The 18,484-nt window shown below is 40.8% G+C and overlaps 1 protein-coding gene across 5 annotated transcripts in view; it reads left to right on the plus strand.

Moving 5' to 3' along the window:
- Window positions 1-5,504: 5,504 nt before the first annotated feature.
- Window positions 5,505-18,484, plus strand: part of SUSD1 (sushi domain containing 1) — a 51,344-nt gene continuing 38,364 nt past the window's right edge. For 2 of the 5 annotated variants that reach the window (XM_042787977.1, XM_042787979.1), the window contains exons 1-7: window positions 5,505-5,864; window positions 7,638-7,766; window positions 8,973-9,128; window positions 9,752-9,904; window positions 11,228-11,404; window positions 13,520-13,699; window positions 15,753-15,932. In XM_042787977.1, the coding sequence (XP_042643911.1) occupies window positions 5,783-5,864; window positions 7,638-7,766; window positions 8,973-9,128; window positions 9,752-9,904; window positions 11,228-11,404; window positions 13,520-13,699; window positions 15,753-15,932 (1,057 nt within the window). In that variant the 5' untranslated portion in view covers window positions 5,505-5,782. Of the gene's footprint in view, window positions 5,865-6,144; window positions 6,177-7,637; window positions 7,767-8,972; window positions 9,129-9,751; window positions 9,905-11,227; window positions 11,405-13,519; window positions 13,700-15,752; window positions 15,933-18,484 lie in introns of those variants that run through there. The other 3 variants (XM_042787978.1, XM_042787981.1, XM_042787980.1) reach the window with 3 other exon arrangements.

The raw sequence follows: 18,484 nt of genomic DNA on the forward strand, positions 1-18,484 counted from the left end.
ACTCGATGACTTTTTTGCCTCAGTCTTCGCTGGCAAGTGCTCCAGCCACAGTGCCCAAGATGCAGAAGGTAAAAGCAGGGACTGGGAGAAGGACGAACTGCCCAGTGTGGGAGAAGACCAGGTCCAAGGTCATCTAAGGAACCTGAAGGTGCACAAGTCCATGGGACCTGAGGAGATGCATCCACAGGTCCTGAGGGAACTGGCAGCTGAAGTGGCTAAGCCACTATCCTTCATAGCGTGAGAAGTCGTGGCAGTGCAGTGGAGTTCTCGCTGACTGGAAAAGTGGCAAATTAACCCCCATGTTTAAAAAGGAAAAAAGGAAGACCTGGGGAACTACTGGCCACGCAGTCTCACCTCTGTGCCTGGCAAGATCATGGAGTGGATCCTCCTAAAAACTGTGCTAGGGCACATGGAAAACAAGGAGGTGATTGGTGACAGCCAACATGGCTCCACTGAGGGCAAACAGTGCCTGACAAATGTGGTGGCCTCCTACGATGGAGTTACAGCGTTGGTGGAAAAGGGAAGTGCAACTGATGTCATCTACCTGGACATCTGCAAAGCATTTGACACTGTCCCACACGACATCCCTGTCTCTAAATTGGAGAGACATGGATTTGATGAATGGACCACTCGGTGGATAAGGAATTGGCTGGAGGGTTGTACTCAAATGTCAGATGTCCAAGTGGAGAGCAGTGCTAGGTGGTATTCCTCAGGGGGCTGTGCTGGGACAAGCACTGTCTAACATTTCTGTTGGCAACACAAACTGTGAGATTGAGTGCACCCTCCTCAAGTTTGCTGACAACCCCAAGCTGAGTGTTGCGGTGACACGCTGGAGGGAAGGGATGCCATGCAGAGAGACCTGGACAGGCTGGAGAGGTGGGCCCGTGCCAACCTCATGGAGTTCAACAAGGCCAAGTGCAGGGTCCTGCCCGTGGATCGAGGCAATCCCAAGCACAAATCCAGGCTGGGTGAGGGGTGGATTGAGAGCAGCCCTGCAGAGAAGGACTTGGGGGTACTAATGGATGGAAAACTGACTGTGTGCCAGCAATGTGTGCTGGCAGCCCAGAAAGCCAACCATGTCCTGGGCTGCATCAAGAGAAGTGTGGCCAGCAGGGCCAGGGAGGGGATTCTGCCCCTCTGCTCCGCTCTGGGGAGACCCCCCTGCAGTGCTGGGGCCAGCTCGGGGGCCCCCAACAGCAGAAGGACACGGAGCTGCTCGAGCGGGGCCAGAGGAGGCCACTAAAATGATCGGGGGGGCTGGAGCAGCTCCCCTATGGGAACAGGCTGAGAGAGTTGGGATTATTCAGCCTGGAGAGGAGAAGGCTCCAGGGAGACCTTAGAGCAGCCTTCCAGTGCTTAAAGGAGGCTAGGGGAAAAATGGGGAGGGACTTTTTATTGGGAGGTGTAGTGATAGGACGAGGGGTAACGGTTTTAAACTGAAAGAGGGCAGATGCAAGGAAGAAGTTCTTTACTCTGTGGGGGGTGAGGCGCTGGCCCAGGGTGCCCAGAGCAGCTGTGGCTGCCCCCTCCCTGGAAGGGTTCAAGGCCAGGTTGGACGGGGCTGGGAGCAACCTGGGCTGGGGGAAGGGGGCCCTGCCCATGGTAGGCGGGGTTGGAACTAGATGCTCCAAATGTTTCTAGTCAATATTTGGTTTTTCTTTCTAATAAGATGTGTGTATGGAATTTTTTATTTTCATAGATAATATATAATTTGCAAGTTGCCAGAATTCCTGAGTAATGATTATAGCATTTCTAGACTGATCTTGCCCCAAAATAATGAATAATGGTGAGAGGAAGATAGTACAGTCAATGAGATTTGTTTTTCTTACTGTACCTATCAAATAAATTACCATTATTTTTTGCCTTTTCTATAAGTTATTATGAAATTTTGTGTGGCTGCGATAGTAAGGCCAGCACCCATTTGGATGATCTTAGGGAGCCTGGCAGAGAAGGAAGCATTAAGCTTATTGCCCAGTTTTCTGTTCTAATTTTTATCAGGTGTTCTAAGGTCAGAAAAGAAAAAACGTCTGCTCACTTATTTGGAGTGAAGAAAATAACCACTTTTTTTTTTTTTTTTTTTTTTGTTAATAACTTATGAAGGGGTCCTGTTCCTTTTTTTTTTGTTTCTTTACTTTTCCTTTGTGACTCTGTCTCTCTCCTCTTAACTATTGCCTTCAGTTAGCATAGCTCTCAAAAGAATTACACAGCTTGCGTATAACAGCATGGAACAATCAGAAGCAATGACTAGTCAGCAGCCTTCTCACATGATATTCCAAGATCTAGCAACACTAGGACATTGCCCAATAAACTGATTGATGCTAAGTCCTGTTTTTTTAAAAATTGGGATAGATTATAGTGACATCAAAGATTCTATCAGAGTTTACATTGCATCATGTTACAACTCGGTTTTATGGTACTAAGCCACAACACAGTTATGTAGGAATATTATCCCAGTTTCACAACTAAGTGGGAGGGAGAAGTGAAGAGAGGCAGAAAGTGGTTATCTTATCAAAGGTCACAATGAGTTTGTGGCAAAGCTCAGTTTGGGCTCCTACTCCTATGCTAAACCCACAGATAGCAGCCCTTTTGCTCTGTAGAAGTGCTTTTCTGATTAGCAGCAACTGTCAGCCGGCTTTATCACCTACCATGCTCTTGCTACAAGATGTACAATGCACGCTCTGATATGTTTCATCCAAGGCCTATTCTCCAGAGAAATTGTACAGAGGCATTCAATATTTAGGGTTCAAATTCAGGTGTATCTCACTCTAATTATTTTGCAGAAATCCTGTTTCTTTTTTTCATCTTGACTTCATTTGTCTGGAGTTGAGACAGGGGCATAGGGGCACCCGAGAGTACAGATAGAAATGCTGCAAACAACTTGAGTGGTAATTTTTCCTTTGTAGCAAAATTCATTATAAGAGAATGCTTTTCTTCTGCATAATATTTACTGAACCATATTCACTAGAAGCTGAAGAGGGTCAGCCAATTTCTCAGTTATTTCTGCTTCAACAATTGCTGTTGCTTATTTTAGAAATTAAGTGGATAACCCAAAAAGCAGTTATTAATCTGATTCATTTTAAATAGTCAAAAGAGGCAGAATTCAGATGGAAGGAACCTTCCATCAAGTTGCAGTTACTCTTTTCGTTGCCAGTTGGAAAGAAGTGCTTGATAGCAGGCTGTTTGAGAATGCAAATGCATTATGAATAGCTGAGTGATCTGTTACCAAGAACAAATTACGTTAATTCACGCTGGCTGAAGATGTTTGCTGTGTTTTTAAAAATCTGTTTGCTGAAAGAGCCTTTAGTATCATTTTGTCTGTAATCTTTGCCAAATATCCTTACAAAAAGAATGTGATTTAGATGACATTGTGATGTTCACTGCCTGCAAAGGAGACAGAACAAATACAGACGGCTGAGGAGATGTTTTAATCCTGCTTGCCATTCTGATCTTCAATTATCTCCATTTAGACAGCTGCAAGGAAAAACTGTACAGGAAACTTCCAAGTGTCTCTGGACGAATTCAATTTGACCATCACAACTCCTTTTCGTATCACAAAGAAGAGAAATGGAAGCAAATACTGGTAAGAGAGGCCTTCTGGTAATGAGGTTTAATGCTATTAGGGACAAATGAGACATTGTAATTATGAACTAGGTCCTTTAAGTTTGCCAGTGAAAAGATTAAAAACCTTATCCTACCCATAACAGAAAATCTATGTGGATATTATCCTTTATTTTCATTTGACAAATTTTTGTATGAAATATACAGAATTTACCTAAGATGTAAAGATCAGCAGGTTGGGACACTGATCTGTCTTACCCTTATGAATCTTTAATTGTCTTTCTAAACAAATTGACTCAGGACTTTGGCAGATCACCTTGTAAAGTGATCTGTGACTCATTTCAGTGGCTGGTTCAAACCTGCGTCTAGATCATGAAGGCTGTTGAGAATCTGTTGTGAACTGAAAAAAGACTTAACAGTTTAATGAAAAGTTAAATGAACCTTGGATTACCATTTTCAGATTACAAAGAGAACAAAGTACCAGAACAGACTGCTTGGGAATGCTGTGAATTCTACATCACTACCACTATAAAGAGCATGTTAGGAAAGTATGACAGGAATCACTTATGTAGAGTCGATCTTGTCATCTCAGAGCAGAAAACCAGAATAGATGACCTCTCAACATCCTTTTGACACTTGTTTTGTATACTGTGCTTTGGATATAGATATGAAAACAACATATATGTAACTTAAAGTAGCCTTTGTGTATAGTTTATTTATTTGGTACTAAAGTATGTCTTAAACAGCAACTAGTTGGCTTGTTAAGACATACTAGACCAGAACAAAACAAGAAGGTTTGTGCCAGTCTAAGTCCTGTATTTTTCATCAACTGAAGGGTAATAGAAGCTGGTTAAAAATGTATACATGCTTAATCAGGCAGAACAGTAATTAAAAAACACTGGAACGGACTTGCTTACATAACTAAATCAATAAAGCTGATAGTTTTATGAAACTGTGTTTTGTTTCCATTGAAATCAGACACAGGTTTTTTGGTCTTTGTCATTATAACCACATACACAGCAGTAAAAGATCAGGTTATGTCACTTAAATGCAGTCATGATGGAGGACTTGACTGTGTTTGTATTCAAGGGCATTAATATAAAGCTAACACAGCACATGAGCAAAGCTTCAGGAAGCTCATTAGAGCATATTAAAGATGCCTAAATCTACCTTTGTGTTAGGCTTCTCCCATTCATCTCCTTAGCACTTCTCTATTGCAGTTGTGATAACCAGGCAACTGCATTTGTAGGTAAATACAACTTCATGCAGCTTTCTAAAATTCAGGCCCGTGGGCTTGAATGACAACCTCAAGCTTTAGGAGGATTACCATTCTTCAACAGCAGAAAACTCTTCAGGCAGCACTGCTGGTACTGATTAAAAATATAGTTTTGGGATTCACTTGTACAGTAGCGAAGGCATTACTTAATTTCAAGTACCAAGGGCTGGTGGTGTACAGTTACACAATTTTTATACGTTTGAAGGACTGATGTGCTAACTTCAAGCAAGCTTGCAGGTGGGTCCAGCAGAGCTGTTGAGTTCCCACTTGTGCACAGTGGGACACGGGCCGCTTCTACATGCAAGGACCAGATGCAAGGACCTGCTGCTGGCCACCTTTCCTCAACATCAACCAGGAGGTGCTACTCTGTCCCTGCAGGACCCCACCACGGGCAGGCAGGGGCTATCACAGCTGCTGCCTGCAACCAGGTGTAACTTTCCAGTCGCGTTCCCCCCTTTTCCAGAAATCGTAACTAGCACATCCCTCCAATTTCTTCCCCTGTCGCGGGTGAGGGCCGGCTGTTACAGCCAGCAGCAGCTCTTATCAGCTCTGGCACCCTGGCCGGGGCAGAGGCGTTGTCCTGGGGAAGGAAAGGGGTTGTGCCAGGGAACAGAGAGAAAAAAAAAAAAATAAAAAGGAAGAAGAGAGAGGGTTTTGCGGGTAAGGGCTCCTCGGCCGAGGGAGGAAAGGGGCCTCGCTGAGGGGAAAGCCGGGCGGCCCCGGAGGGCGCGGCGGCGGCGATAAGGGCCGCCCGCGGCTGTCCCGTCCCCCCACCCCCGCCTCGCCGGGGGGCAGGCGCTGGGGGCCGCGGGGCGCCCTCGGCCCGGGGGCCGCAGCCTTTCGCCCTCCCCTCGGCCTCCCCTCCCACCCTCCACCCCGCGGGGAGGATGCGGAGGCAAGCGCGGAGCGCGCAGCAGCACCCAGGGGCGCCCAGGCGACGGCGGGGAGATGAACCCGGGGGACGGCCGGGCCCTGGGGCCGCTGCTGCTGCTGCTGCTGGAGCTGCTGCAGTGCGAGGGGCGGCGGCGGGGTAAGTGCGGCCCGGCGGCCCGGCCCCGCTGCGCCGGCCGCGGGCGGCGGCGGGACCTCGGGCCGCGAGGGCGGCGCCGTTGGGCCGAGGCGGGGACGGGGCGCGGCGGGGCGAGGGGAGCGCCGGCGGGACGGCCGCGGCCTGGCCCCGGGCGCCCGCCCCGCCGGGACGGTGTGGGGCAGGCGCCGGTGGCGGGGCCGCCCCCAGGGCGCCGTGTTCCGCGCCGGCTGGGCCCTGGCCTCGCCGGCCGGGAGCTGAAACCGTGAGGTGACATCGGGGCTGGAGTGAAAAGCCCTGCGCTGCTAATGAGACGTAAGTCGTAAAGTCTCCAAGGTAGGGGCGGGGGGACGGACACGGACACGGACACGGACGACACGAACCGTTTTTTATCTGCCAGAGCAGCAATCTGAGGAGGGCACTCGCATGTCTTAGCAGGAATCACGAGAAAATTCTTACCGTGGCTGCTTTTAAATTTAGTTTTCTGATCCGTGTTGGCTGTCCCTGCACGCTGACAGTTCGTGTTTTCTGTTCTCACTGGGAGCGCACGCACACGCAAAAGTTTATAAAGGCATTGAGAGGTAGGAGTAGGAATCTTATGGTGCTTCCCAGCAGTCTTAAGGCACTCAGAAACGCACTGTGAGTAAAACTGAAACGCTCTGTGTGTGGAAGGGCAGTTTTATCACGCTGATAAAATTGCTGTGTAAGAAAAGCTGCCTTCTTCCAGTTACTGTTACGTATTTAGACACCATGTAAGGCAGACAAAATTTTGTCAAGGCTGCTGTATATGCAGTACGGTAAGAACCACATCATCCCTATCAATCCTAGCTGTTTTAGAAGAGTACAAAATTCCATACTGCTACATCCAGCATAATAAGACAATATCAGCTTGTGCGGTATTAATTACTTCTTCAAAAATGTAAAAAAGGGTGTAAGCATATACATGCTTTGTCCACATTCAGGCTGTCAATTCTGAGGTTTATCTTTTGGAAAGCCAGTGCATGTTTGAAGATAGCAAAATGAGCTTACAAAAAATGGCGAAAAATGCACATTATGCACTAGAAGTATGAATATAAGTAAGGGAGTAAGTTCATATGTTATTCTACTTTCATGTATATTTATAGCTGTATCGAATTACAGTAAACTAGTTTGTGTGTCATCTACTGCTAAACTACTAATATAAATTAATTTCTAGAATGACTCTACTGCAAGTCATTTTCCTCCTGGCAGCATTCTCAACATCATTTTTATGAATAGCACTTACGCCATATACACGTTGATGATATAAGATACAAATAGATTGATAAATGGTCCAAATGTCTATGTGTAAATAATAGAAACAAAATAACAGAATAAATGAGGAAGCAGAAATCATGACAAAAGGGAAAGAAAATTAATATGGAGAAAATATTAATATTGTTGTATGCAGCTATTTATTATATGTCTTATAAGCCCTACTAACTGGTGAAAAGCTGGTTTGCTTGTTGTCAGAGAACAGATGGATGGAGAAAACTCTTCAGTGTGGTTATTTTGTTTAATTCTTTCTGTTTATTTTTTTAATCTTTAGTCTCTGAATACTATGTGCATGGTTTTCCTGCAAGTTTGAAAATGAGATGGGAGGAGATAGGATTTATTTTATTATATGTGTTTTAATCTGGATTTTATCTCCACTTTAAATTCTGTGCCAGTTACCCAGAGCACCCTTATGGTTCTTTTGGTTCTTTTTTTTTTTTTTTTTAAGAAAAAGGTAATGATGTCTTTTTGTTCTTCAAGCAGTTGTGAACAGATCAGTTCCAGATGTCTGTGCGACTTGCCACATTCATGCTACATGTCATCAGATTGAAGGAAAAAGCGTCTGCATCTGTAACTATGGATTTGTAGGCAATGGAAGAACCCACTGTCAAGGTAGGTTGCCTGTTTATAAAATGACAAGAAACTGTATATTCCTAAAATGTTCTTTCTCGAATAATATTACTGAATTCTTCAAAACACTGTAAAAGCTTTGTAATTTCCCAGCAGAATTTTGAAAATGTAGAATATGTGTGGATTGGGTTTTCTTTGTTTTTTTTCCAGCAGCTAGTCATGGGCTGTACTTAACTTGTACTTGATGTAAATATAATTTTGTACTTAGTTGCTTAATTATTTTATTCCTGCTGTAAAGGAAGGATTTAAATTAATTTTGTCCTAGAAAATGTAGGGATTTATCAAATACCCACTTGTAAAATACAATGTATTGGAAGGGTTTATTGTAAGTTTTTTATCCTAGCTTCAGCAGAAAAAAATTAAATATGGTGAGCTTCATTTTATTATTCTTTTCAACGTATGTATTGTTGAACTGAAATATAGACAATAAAACTGACAATTAAAATGAGCAGATTTTTGCTGATTTTTCCAGTTATCTCAGATTTCTAAAAATTAATTTTGTAAGTTGAAGGTCTGTTCTTAATAACAGTATATACACGGAATTCTTAAGTGCAAATGTTTGTTACATGAGAAGTGTTGTTAGCATTGTTTTATTACCATAGTCCACAGTGTCTATTTAATACTATCTCATACATGACAAATCAATACGTGGATCAAAGGAGAACATCAGATGCTGTGTCTGAGTGTATAGAATAGCTTACTATGGGTTAAAGGAAAAGGTCCTCTAGCTCTGATCTCTTCCACTCCATCTCTTCCCCTTCCTTCACAAGCACTGGCACCCGCTGGGCCCTGCACAGAGTTCAGTTATCTCATTACTGTGGGAGAAGACAAACTGCATATTTTGCCATGTTAATTCTCTGCCAGTTGAGTGCGTTGGGTAAGATCAGCACCAGCTCCATCAGGTGCTGCAGCCGGTGCGTGCCGTAAGGAAGAGCAGAAGCGGAGACCAAGGCTCTCTGTTTTCAACAGCTCTTAGATCAGCTCAAGCTGTGTCATGAAACGTTACTCATAGTTTCATCCAGGGACAGCCCCTGTTGGTCTAAATACTGCAGCTTCCTAGCAGTGTTTACATCCCATATAACTGAGAAAAAAACAGTAAGGTGATGTCTGGTTACACAAGAGTGAGTGTGGAGCAGAGGGTACTTCCTTTTTCTTCATCTCTCTGATGTGTTTTAAATGTGCTAACAGATAAAGATGAATGCCAGATTGGAGCCAGCAAGATCTGTGGTAATCATACACTGTGTCATAATACACATGGAAGTTTTTACTGTGTTTGCCTTGATGGATACCGAGCCTCCAACAACAACAAGACATTTATTCCCAATGATGGCACGAACTGTACAGGTAGATGTCACAAAGAATCTTGAGCACCAGGAATCCAGAATTTAATTTTTTCTTGCACACATCTTTTCTTCCTGTCACTTCAGAACTTACTTTCTAAACCTATATCAGAGCATTTTCTGCTGTGGATGCAAACACGTATTTGTCATCTAGGTTCTAACAGCTGTCTTACAAATTGTTGCTTCACAGTCACATTCAAGCAATAATCTTTCCAGAAGAAGCAGCTAGATTAAAGAAAATAAGGTGATAGTTATCTTTCCCCCAGAATGTCATATTTGTGTTTAGTGTAGAGTATTAACCAGTTCCCTGCTACAGTAATGAACTGTTGTAACTGATGAAGATATTTGCAGATAGGGGATTTTTCTGAGAATGTGGTAGCAGGAGATAGTATAGGAAACTATTTCTCAGGTAAAACGATTTAAAAGACAGCTAGCTACAAAATAGAGTCTCCTCCTTCCAGATGATTGAACACCAGACAATAATAAGATCCTTTGTTTACCAGAAAAGCCATCAGAAACTATGTAGAACCCTCCATGGAATGCTGTATTTGTTTTAAACTTGGGTCCTACATTAACTAAAAAAAATACCCTATTACAAAGTGCATGTACTTTTCTCTGCATTTTTAGATATAGATGAGTGTCAAGAGTCTGGGCTGTGTGGTCACAATGCAAGGTGCGTGAATACTGAAGGAAGCTACAAGTGTTACTGCAATGATGGTTATAAATTAGAAAATGGAGAGCGTTCTTTTCATCCAGACGGGAACATAGTTTCGTGCAAAGGTGAGAGTCTTTGGATGCGGTTTTTGCTAGCAGATAAAATCACATCTTACATGATACAGCTGCACCTGCTCTGACCTGTGCCTTTAAGTCTGGAGAGAAGAAGCCCTCTCTGCGGACTTTGCCTGCTATATGATTTTTTTCTTCATGGGTTCAGTTTGTTCCAGTGATGTCTGGATGGTAGAGTCAACACCAGATATAATTTCTACAGGCTCTCAGCAATGATTCAAGTGTGCAGGGTCAGACGTGTTTAATAGTGCCATGAAGGTGATGTAGTTAGTTTCTGAATAGGAAGGAAGCGTGGTATAATCCACTTGCTTATATAATCACACTGCATGAAGGGAAAGGGAAGAGAAGATAAATCGCTGGTAGGAGAGGTCAAATGAATGAAACAAGCCCAAGGGAGCAGAATAATAAAATAATAGTTTAGCTATTTTTTACATACTGTGCCACCTGCATAAATAAACTGTTCTGTTTATCTTGCCATAACAACAAAAAAAATTTCTGTTTGAAACTGTTTCATCTTTCCTCTCTAGTGTAGGTTTTCACAGATGCAAAGTGGTAGCAGTGTAAGCTGTAGCTGTAGTATGTAATGAACCCCATCATCCCAGGTAGAAGGAACTGCCTCGATTATCAGCTCTTATTTCTGAATTATTACAAGAACCATCAGTAAAGCTCACTGTCTGTAGTTAATCCAGTTTATTCAACTGGAGTGCTCCGCTTCATTTTGCCAGAATTGCTGATAACCCTGCTTATCTCACCAACTTCCCCTTCCACATGCTGTGGTAAAGTAATGTGTCTGTACCGACTGTGTCATTTATGGAGCCAGACAAGGGAGCCCTGTCAAACAGCTGTGCTGAAGGAATGTAACTTTTGTATGTAGGCTGGCTCAGTGAGATGGAGGAATTGAGGGGCAAGCCGCTTCCTTTCAGCCCATCTGCGGCGCTTCATCTTTCCCATGCACAGGGAAATAAAGATGTGCATTGGGGCTTGAAATTTTCTTGTAGTGCTGAAGGATCATTCAGTCATTGCTGTACCGAGACTGGCACACATGAAGCACCATCACATTGCAGTGTCTCCTCTTTGGTGTTGTGAATGGCCCCAGATGTATGTTAGTAAAGATGCAGCTCAACGTCTGGATCACTGTGTTCTTCCAACTGTGGCCAGTACAACTCTTCAACTCTAGTTTTCTACCCTTTTGCTGACCCATCAGATTCATCAGATTGGGTGTATTTTGTGAGGTGACAATTCAGTTCAGCTCATTTTAAGGTCATTGTGTGTTGTCATTTTTGTACTGTCAGATCTTTTAACCCAATCTCTTTGCAGAAATTGGATGTGGTTCCCCTCCTGAAATGAAGGATGGCTACATTGTGGGGAACTACAGCTTGCTACCAGGAAGTACGGTTTATTATGAATGCAAAGAAGGGTTTTACAGCAATGAGGGAAATTTCTCATATTGCACTGCAAATGAAACTTGGGAACCTGCCACTTTAAGCTGTAAAGGTGAAAAGAATCTTAAATCTTTCTTAAATTCTTCATTAAGGGGTTTCATGCATGGGGAGGTGTGTTTGAAAGACTGTAGTCTGTTTCCTCAATCAGAATAAAAATTTTTCAAGATCTGGCTATTTGCAAAAAAAGAAGAAAAGGACAGGTTATAAAATTGTGCTACCTCTTCTTGTCAGTGTAATGACATTTTTGATGCTGGTCCTTGCGTTTTTACACAACCTGCAATGTGTCCTTCTGCCAGTGGACTAGAAAACAACTAGACTTCTGTAGCATTTCATTGGAAAGGCCACTGAGTTAGAAGGCATCAGTGACCTCTCATGGAAAGAGCAATTTTCTGACAGCTTGTGAAGTTTTTCCCAAAAGTTGATTGTAGGTGCAAAAGAGAGGCATCATACCACCCCTCATCTCTGAATAGCCTTTATGATTTTAAGAATATTTTTGCATGAGCAGATGTTTTCACATCTCTGAAGTATTAAGTCTCCTGTGAACAACTTTAAAACTTCATCTTGCTTTGGTGTTCTGTTTGTCCGTTCTGTTGAAATATTACTGCTTACAAGTGCAGGATTTTGTGTTCCTGTAAGTAGTTAGAAAGTCTGTATATTAGTTAAATAACACTTAAGTGATAGTTCACAGAATCTACACCAGGTATGACAGTTCCACAGGGGAGAACAATCATCCTGAAAACTATCACTTAGTGAGGGGAGTTCATTTTCTCAAAATACAGAAGCCCTCTTGGTTTACACTTGGTTTTTATTGTTATTGTTCAGTGATTGCCTTTTCATGTGATTTTTTTTTATTTCTACAGTCAAACAGTAGGTCAGGTCAGAGTTTCTGAGCACATCTCTCATGGTTAATTGAAATAAAACACATCAAACACCAAGAAACAGCCCATGAGTCTGAAATGACAGACTTATTTCCCCTTTGTATTGCAAGCTCTTTTCCTGGATTACAGTTAGGACTTCTCTTTTTATAAAACCAGCAAGTCTGGGTTTTTTTAATATATTAGTAAAGGCACCTTTAAATAATTCTTTAAACTCTGAGAGTTTCCCTGATAAGTCTTTATTGCTAATTTAAGAATTTCTTCTAGCCAGGTGTAATGTTTTCTTTTTCAGGAAAATCAATGTTTGTCTTTTGTCTTCCTTCCTATGGTAATTTAGGAGTTTATTTTATATAGTCACAATGAAACTGGCCATTGGAGGTAGGTCAAATTTGATAAGATGTGTGACCTAACTTCAGGCTTCTGTAAGTGGAGCAGATCCCCTTTTTTTTTTTTTATTTAAAGATAAGTATATGGATGTATGGATGTAATGTGTCTTTGAAGAGTATAGCTTCCCTTGAATATTAATGAAAGAATTGTCTTGAGATGAAAAGTCAGATAGTTTAGTGTGAAGATGTGATGTATGTGAAGAGGTGTAGTTAAACTGTTGAATGTGCATGTTGTATCATGCTAACACAAAAGCATTTTAGATGGTTACCTTCGAAAATGGACAATATATCAAACAAATTACTTTTTTGTGCTACTTGACTTTTTTGGTTTATGCATTTGTAAATGGCAACTCAGCAGGTTGGTGAATAGAGCAACTATTACAATGCATTTTGAACACCATGTAGACTCTTGCTTTAACAGGAAACTTTTGTATTGTATGTTGTAACCTTCTCTGGTTTTGCATTTCTCTGTTCCTTGTGCACTTTTAAAACTTTTGCTTCCTAAAGGCAGTTTCTGCTCATTTGCCTCCCTCTGGCTGTTACTCTCTGCAAATGTTCTAGAACCAGCTTGCCACTTGTAATCAGGTTTGTAAAAGCAGAAGAATCTTAAATATCAAAAAACCCGACAGGACATTTTCTGTATACTAGAAGCTAGGCTGAGTCACAGATTTAGCATGCCATTCTGAGAGAAAGGCAGAGAGAAGTAATTTTATTTAGAAGCAGCTCTGGAGTAGCTACAGCACTCTTAGCCATGGTGGGGATGTTGCAGAGGACACGAGGGAATGTTGAGTTGCCACAGAAGAGGGTTAATTGATAATGATGAAAGAAATACTCATGGGAATGCAGCCATTGTTACTTCTGCTGATTGACTAATAAGTTTGTCTTACTTTTTCTTTCGCTTCTTAGGTGTGGATTGTGGGGTTCCACCTCCTGTTTTAAATGCACATCCAGCATCTGTAAGTGGGACCACGTACAGAAGTGAAGTTACTTACCATTGTGTTCATGGTTACTTTATTGAAAGTGGCAGTCCGACTGTAGTCTGCAATGCCAAAGGACAGTGGGATGGTACTGATTTGGTGTGCAAAGGTAAATCAAATCTGCCTTCAGATCTATTTAGCATAGATCCTGTTTCAGCCACCATAATAAATAGTAGTCACCAGTTAGAGACATCCTCTCTGAACATTCAATTTGTACGGTCTTCTGGCATATCAAGTTCACTTACAAAACAAAAGCCATATATATCTATCATATTTTTATCTATGTTGCTAATGAAGTTGCAATAAATTGTTAAAAGTTAACATGCTAAGGACAAAATACCAATGCATGCCAGGCATTGGGATTACCATGAGATGAAAAATCAGTCTAAATTGCTAGCTCAGTATCTACTCTGTGGTTGAAGCCACTACTCACAATTTGAACCACTATTAACAGTTAGTGTCCCCTTAAAATTCATATATTTGTACAGTTGCAAACAATCATTGCTCAAGCATGCTATTGTTATTTGACGTGAATCATAAATCCCTTTTGATACTGTGGTTTGGGAGTATGTAGCTTAACAAGTTCCTTGATAAGAATAAACACAAAGGTACATTTTTAAAAAAGTATTTTTAAAAAAAGTATATTGCCCAACAAAATTTCTAGTGTATTTTTATTATTTTTATATTATTAATTAATGTGAACTTGGGATAAGTTAGCTGGATTACAGTCTTCCTTTTCCAACCTTTGATTTGTATACATAAACAGTCTTTAGTCTGTTTTTACACTGGCACAACTTCTTTTTTCTACTCACCGGATTATTAATATATTTTCAGCTTGAGCCGGTAGGATTGAGTCTTCTGTTCATTGCAATCAAATGTAGTAATTTTTTTGAATGTACAATGTGTATGTTACAATGACTCTCTCTTTTTAGAAGCTTCTTTAATATTCTTATTCTGGGTCACCGGTTTAAATAGAAGGTTTGCTATGTTACACCAGAAGGTACTTGTGCATTTCTGCCTTTCAATCCGATTACAGGATGGCCGTGGGCAGATAGCTGGAGTTAAGTAGCAGTAATTTTTGTATCTCATCGCATACTATCCTTCTATGAGTTAAGCATATTCTTTGCATGTGCGTTAGTTATTCTAAGGCTTGTTCTGCTGATTTATGATAGATATATACATTCATACACATTGAGATATGAAAAGGAAGGTAGTCATGATGGTGGATGTATTGCCCATTGTAATACATATGTTTAACTTTTCCTTTAAAGTTTGTACAGATCGTGATTCTATATACTTTTTTTTTAATTATGTTTTCCTTTTTTTGAGTAGGGTTTCAGAATCACTTAAGATTATTTATTAAACAGTTTTAAAAGCACTTGTTTTCTGTGTATAAACTTCAGTGAAGGTTATATTTTAATTCTTACATTGTTTACTTGTTATAAGTGAAGTGATGCATAATCTTTCATTGGGGTGGATTTGAAAGGGAATTTTAACCCTAAATAATATTCTCCCATTCATTTGATCTTCACTCTTTATTCTTTTTTGTTCCCTATTTTTTTTTTACGAAGCCCCTGAAAACAACCGAGCAAATGAATTAATTTATAAGTGCATTACCCCAGCTTTCTAATTATCTCTGAAGTGGTGTGAATACATCAGATTTAACCCCAGAAGTGTTCTTTCTGCTTGTCTGAAGTAGCTTCTTTTTTTCAAAGCTTGAATTAAATCCACTGACAAAGGAACGTAACCTTCTTGATGCTGTTCTTCCATGTCACTCTTTGGATCATGTGTTGTTTTTCAGATCTATTGTTACTAACGATAGGTAAGATGAAGGAATAAATAGCATGTGGGAGGATAAGAGAGTGTCATGGGAGGATAGATCCATTTGTAAAAATTTGCTTAGAGATCCTTGTTCTCCATTTCTAAGCAGGACACTTTTATTTAATGTTTCGTCTTGAACGATAAATGCCCCACTCTGCTAGAAAGTCTCCGTTCACAAAATTCTGGGTTCTAAAGGGCTGGCCTGACTTACAGAAATCATGGGAAAGTGAAAAATGTGAAGTGCTGCCTGCTGGGACAATTCATCTCTCTTCCTTAAATACTTTGATATGCCTTGCCTGTTTTAATTTTTGGGTTTTGTTATCCTGTTTTTTCTGTTGCAGAAATAGACTGTGGCAAACCTTTGCTGATTCCTCACACAGAAATGATCTGGGACAACTCTACAACTCTGTGGAGCAGAGTGTACTATCAGTGTAAAGAAGGATATTATTTTAATGGAGACAGGAATTTTTCAGAGTGCACAATAGATCAGTTGTGGGAGAATATTACATACATATGCAAAGGTAAATATTACTGTAGGAAGTTGCTGTGGGGTGTGCTATTTAAATAGCTTCTCATTCTTGTTCTGAAGGAGGATGGATGAAGGCAAGAAATCACATTCTCATTTACAATGTAGGGAATGTGCTGGTACTTTGGGATGGAAAGGTCATGGAAGAGAATGTTAACCATGCAACAGTTTCTAGTGGATGCCACAGATCTGTCTGTAGTTTTCTTGCTTTTTAGTTCAAACAGTAAGGGACTAATACAACTGGAGTTTTATCTCTGCACTGAGAACCTTCAGCATTAAAAGCCAGGGGAGGATCACCAGATGGGCAGAAGGCATTTAATGATATTTTGTTGTGGGCCTAATACTGTAAAGTGTACTGCAATGAAAGGAGGGTGAATGCAATTCAAAACTCCTTTTTTTTTTTTTTTTTTTCTTATTCTCTCATAATGTCCAAAGTAAAATTTGTTTCTGGTTGCCTTTGCAGCCTAGATCTAGTTGTCTGAATTTCAGTCCAGAAGGATTTTCTTAGAGAAGAATGACACCTGGGAAGGGAGATTTGTAATAAAAGTGTTGTACTGTGAGCTTGGAAACAAAATGTACTGACATTTTAATAATAGCAAAAAAATAGCAGATGTTTTGGACTATGTCTGTTGTGGTCCTTAGTGTTATTCTGTGTTCTTAGAAAGAGGTGTCACGAGATAGCTCTGTGACTGTCCATCTCTTGTTCTTAAGTAGAAGTGCTGTCTTTTGCAGATGATAATGTTGCTGTAGTTTCATAGCATCCACATGTTTTTCAAAAGGACTGGAAGTGTGTCTTTGACTGCTGCCAGTTCACAGACCAAAGAGTTGCCGCTTGATGCCTCTCTTGACTCACTTGAGGTCTTGAGCATCCACTGCGAATATAAAACATGTGACATCAAATAAAATGAGCATGCAGAAAAGCATTTCTCTCACTTTTTATACTGCCCTAATAGAAACAGAACTACTGTTGTTAAAAGTCATAATTCATACTTCATTTAGGCAATTTTCATAGCTGTACTTTCTGAATTGGTTTTGAAGCCAGCACTGTGTAGAGTAGCTATGTTAATCAGGTGTGTCAGTCTTTGTAATGCTTAGAGTTCTGTCTTGAGCACTCTGAAGCTTTGAAGGGCGTGAATCTGCAGACTGCTCTTGCAGCGTTACCATTGATTTCAGCAAGAGCTTTGCCAGATGCAAAATGTAGACTTCAGCTCTATTGTTGGATCAGAGGGTCAAAAAAAGTCAGAGTAGAGTGGTGAAGTAGAATGGGAAAAAACCTTAAAAAATTGCCTAACTAGTCCAGGCTTCTCATGAATAGGAGATTAGTACAAAGGTCTTCAGGTTCTTAACTTCCCCATTTTTCACACTCTTCGAGGGACCAAATGACTTTCAAATGAAATTAAATTTCTGTTTCAGTAATGTTGCCTTTCAGATGCGTATGGTCTTAAGGATGTGTGTAATTAATCAGTAAGTCCCATTAAAATGAGAGAAAATCATGTACCATTTCAAAATAACTTATGATAGAAGTCAGAAAACCATTTGTCTTTTCCTGTTACCTGAAAAACCTCATTAGAAATCAGGAAGTTAAGAATTGCCTCTGAGCATGTTCCCTTGGAAAATTATCACTTCTTCATTTCCTAGGCAGTGATTGCTATGGAATACCCTTTATTTGCATTGTCTGTTGGGGTATATAGTAAATGTGTGTTCATGTGTGTATATATAAGTACATTTAATAGTAGTGGGTATAAATACTAAAAAATTGCTTGACAAAGTTAATTTTACTGAGAGACGCTGATTGGATTAAGCCATCAGCAGTGCAATCTGGCAATAGTTAGCTGGATTACAGTCTTCCTTTTCCAACCTTTGATTTGTATACATAAACTCAAGAGACTAAAGTGCCAAGAGCACATCAGCAATTAATACGTGCTGTCCAGTATGCTCAATGTGTGAGTCTGGACGTCCTGTACAGTTTGTCCTGGAAGAACTTATTTTTCCTCTGCAGAGTGGAAATACATGGTTTCATTTATTTTCATTGTAGACATGGTATGATGTTATTCCAGGCATACATTGTATTGAGCTCTGGTGGAATTTCATGGTAAATCTGGGAAGTTTTTTTCAGAATGAAAACAATATCCTCTTGTGGACGTAGTGTTTCAGCTTGTTTCAGGTAAGGGCTTTGGCTATAAAGCATTACGGCATGCTGTAGTGGAATACCAGATAGTCTGAAACAAGGAGCTTGGTTTTCTCATTGTGAGTTTCAGAGGCAAAATTGTCAACCTGAACCTTTTTGATAGTAATATTTATCTTACTGAGAGAGAGATTGTTCTGGATGTGGGCTCAAAGTGGGACATAAGGTAACATAAGACTTACAGTTGTATTTTTTATTAAAGTGAAAAGTATAAAATGAAGCCTTCCCACTCATGTTTTTCTTTTTGAGTGGATTCCAGATATAAGGTGGTGGGTTTTTTGTAATTTATCATGGCTGTAAGAAGGTCAGAAAAAAGGTGATTTGTGCCTTAGATATCTGAGGTGCTTCTTCCTAAACCCGCA

Source organism: Tyto alba, unplaced genomic scaffold (genome assembly GCF_018691265.1).
Source record: "Tyto alba isolate M040663 unplaced genomic scaffold, T.alba_DEE_v4.0 Super-Scaffold_13, whole genome shotgun sequence".
Taxonomy (NCBI): domain Eukaryota; kingdom Metazoa; phylum Chordata; class Aves; order Strigiformes; family Tytonidae; genus Tyto; species Tyto alba.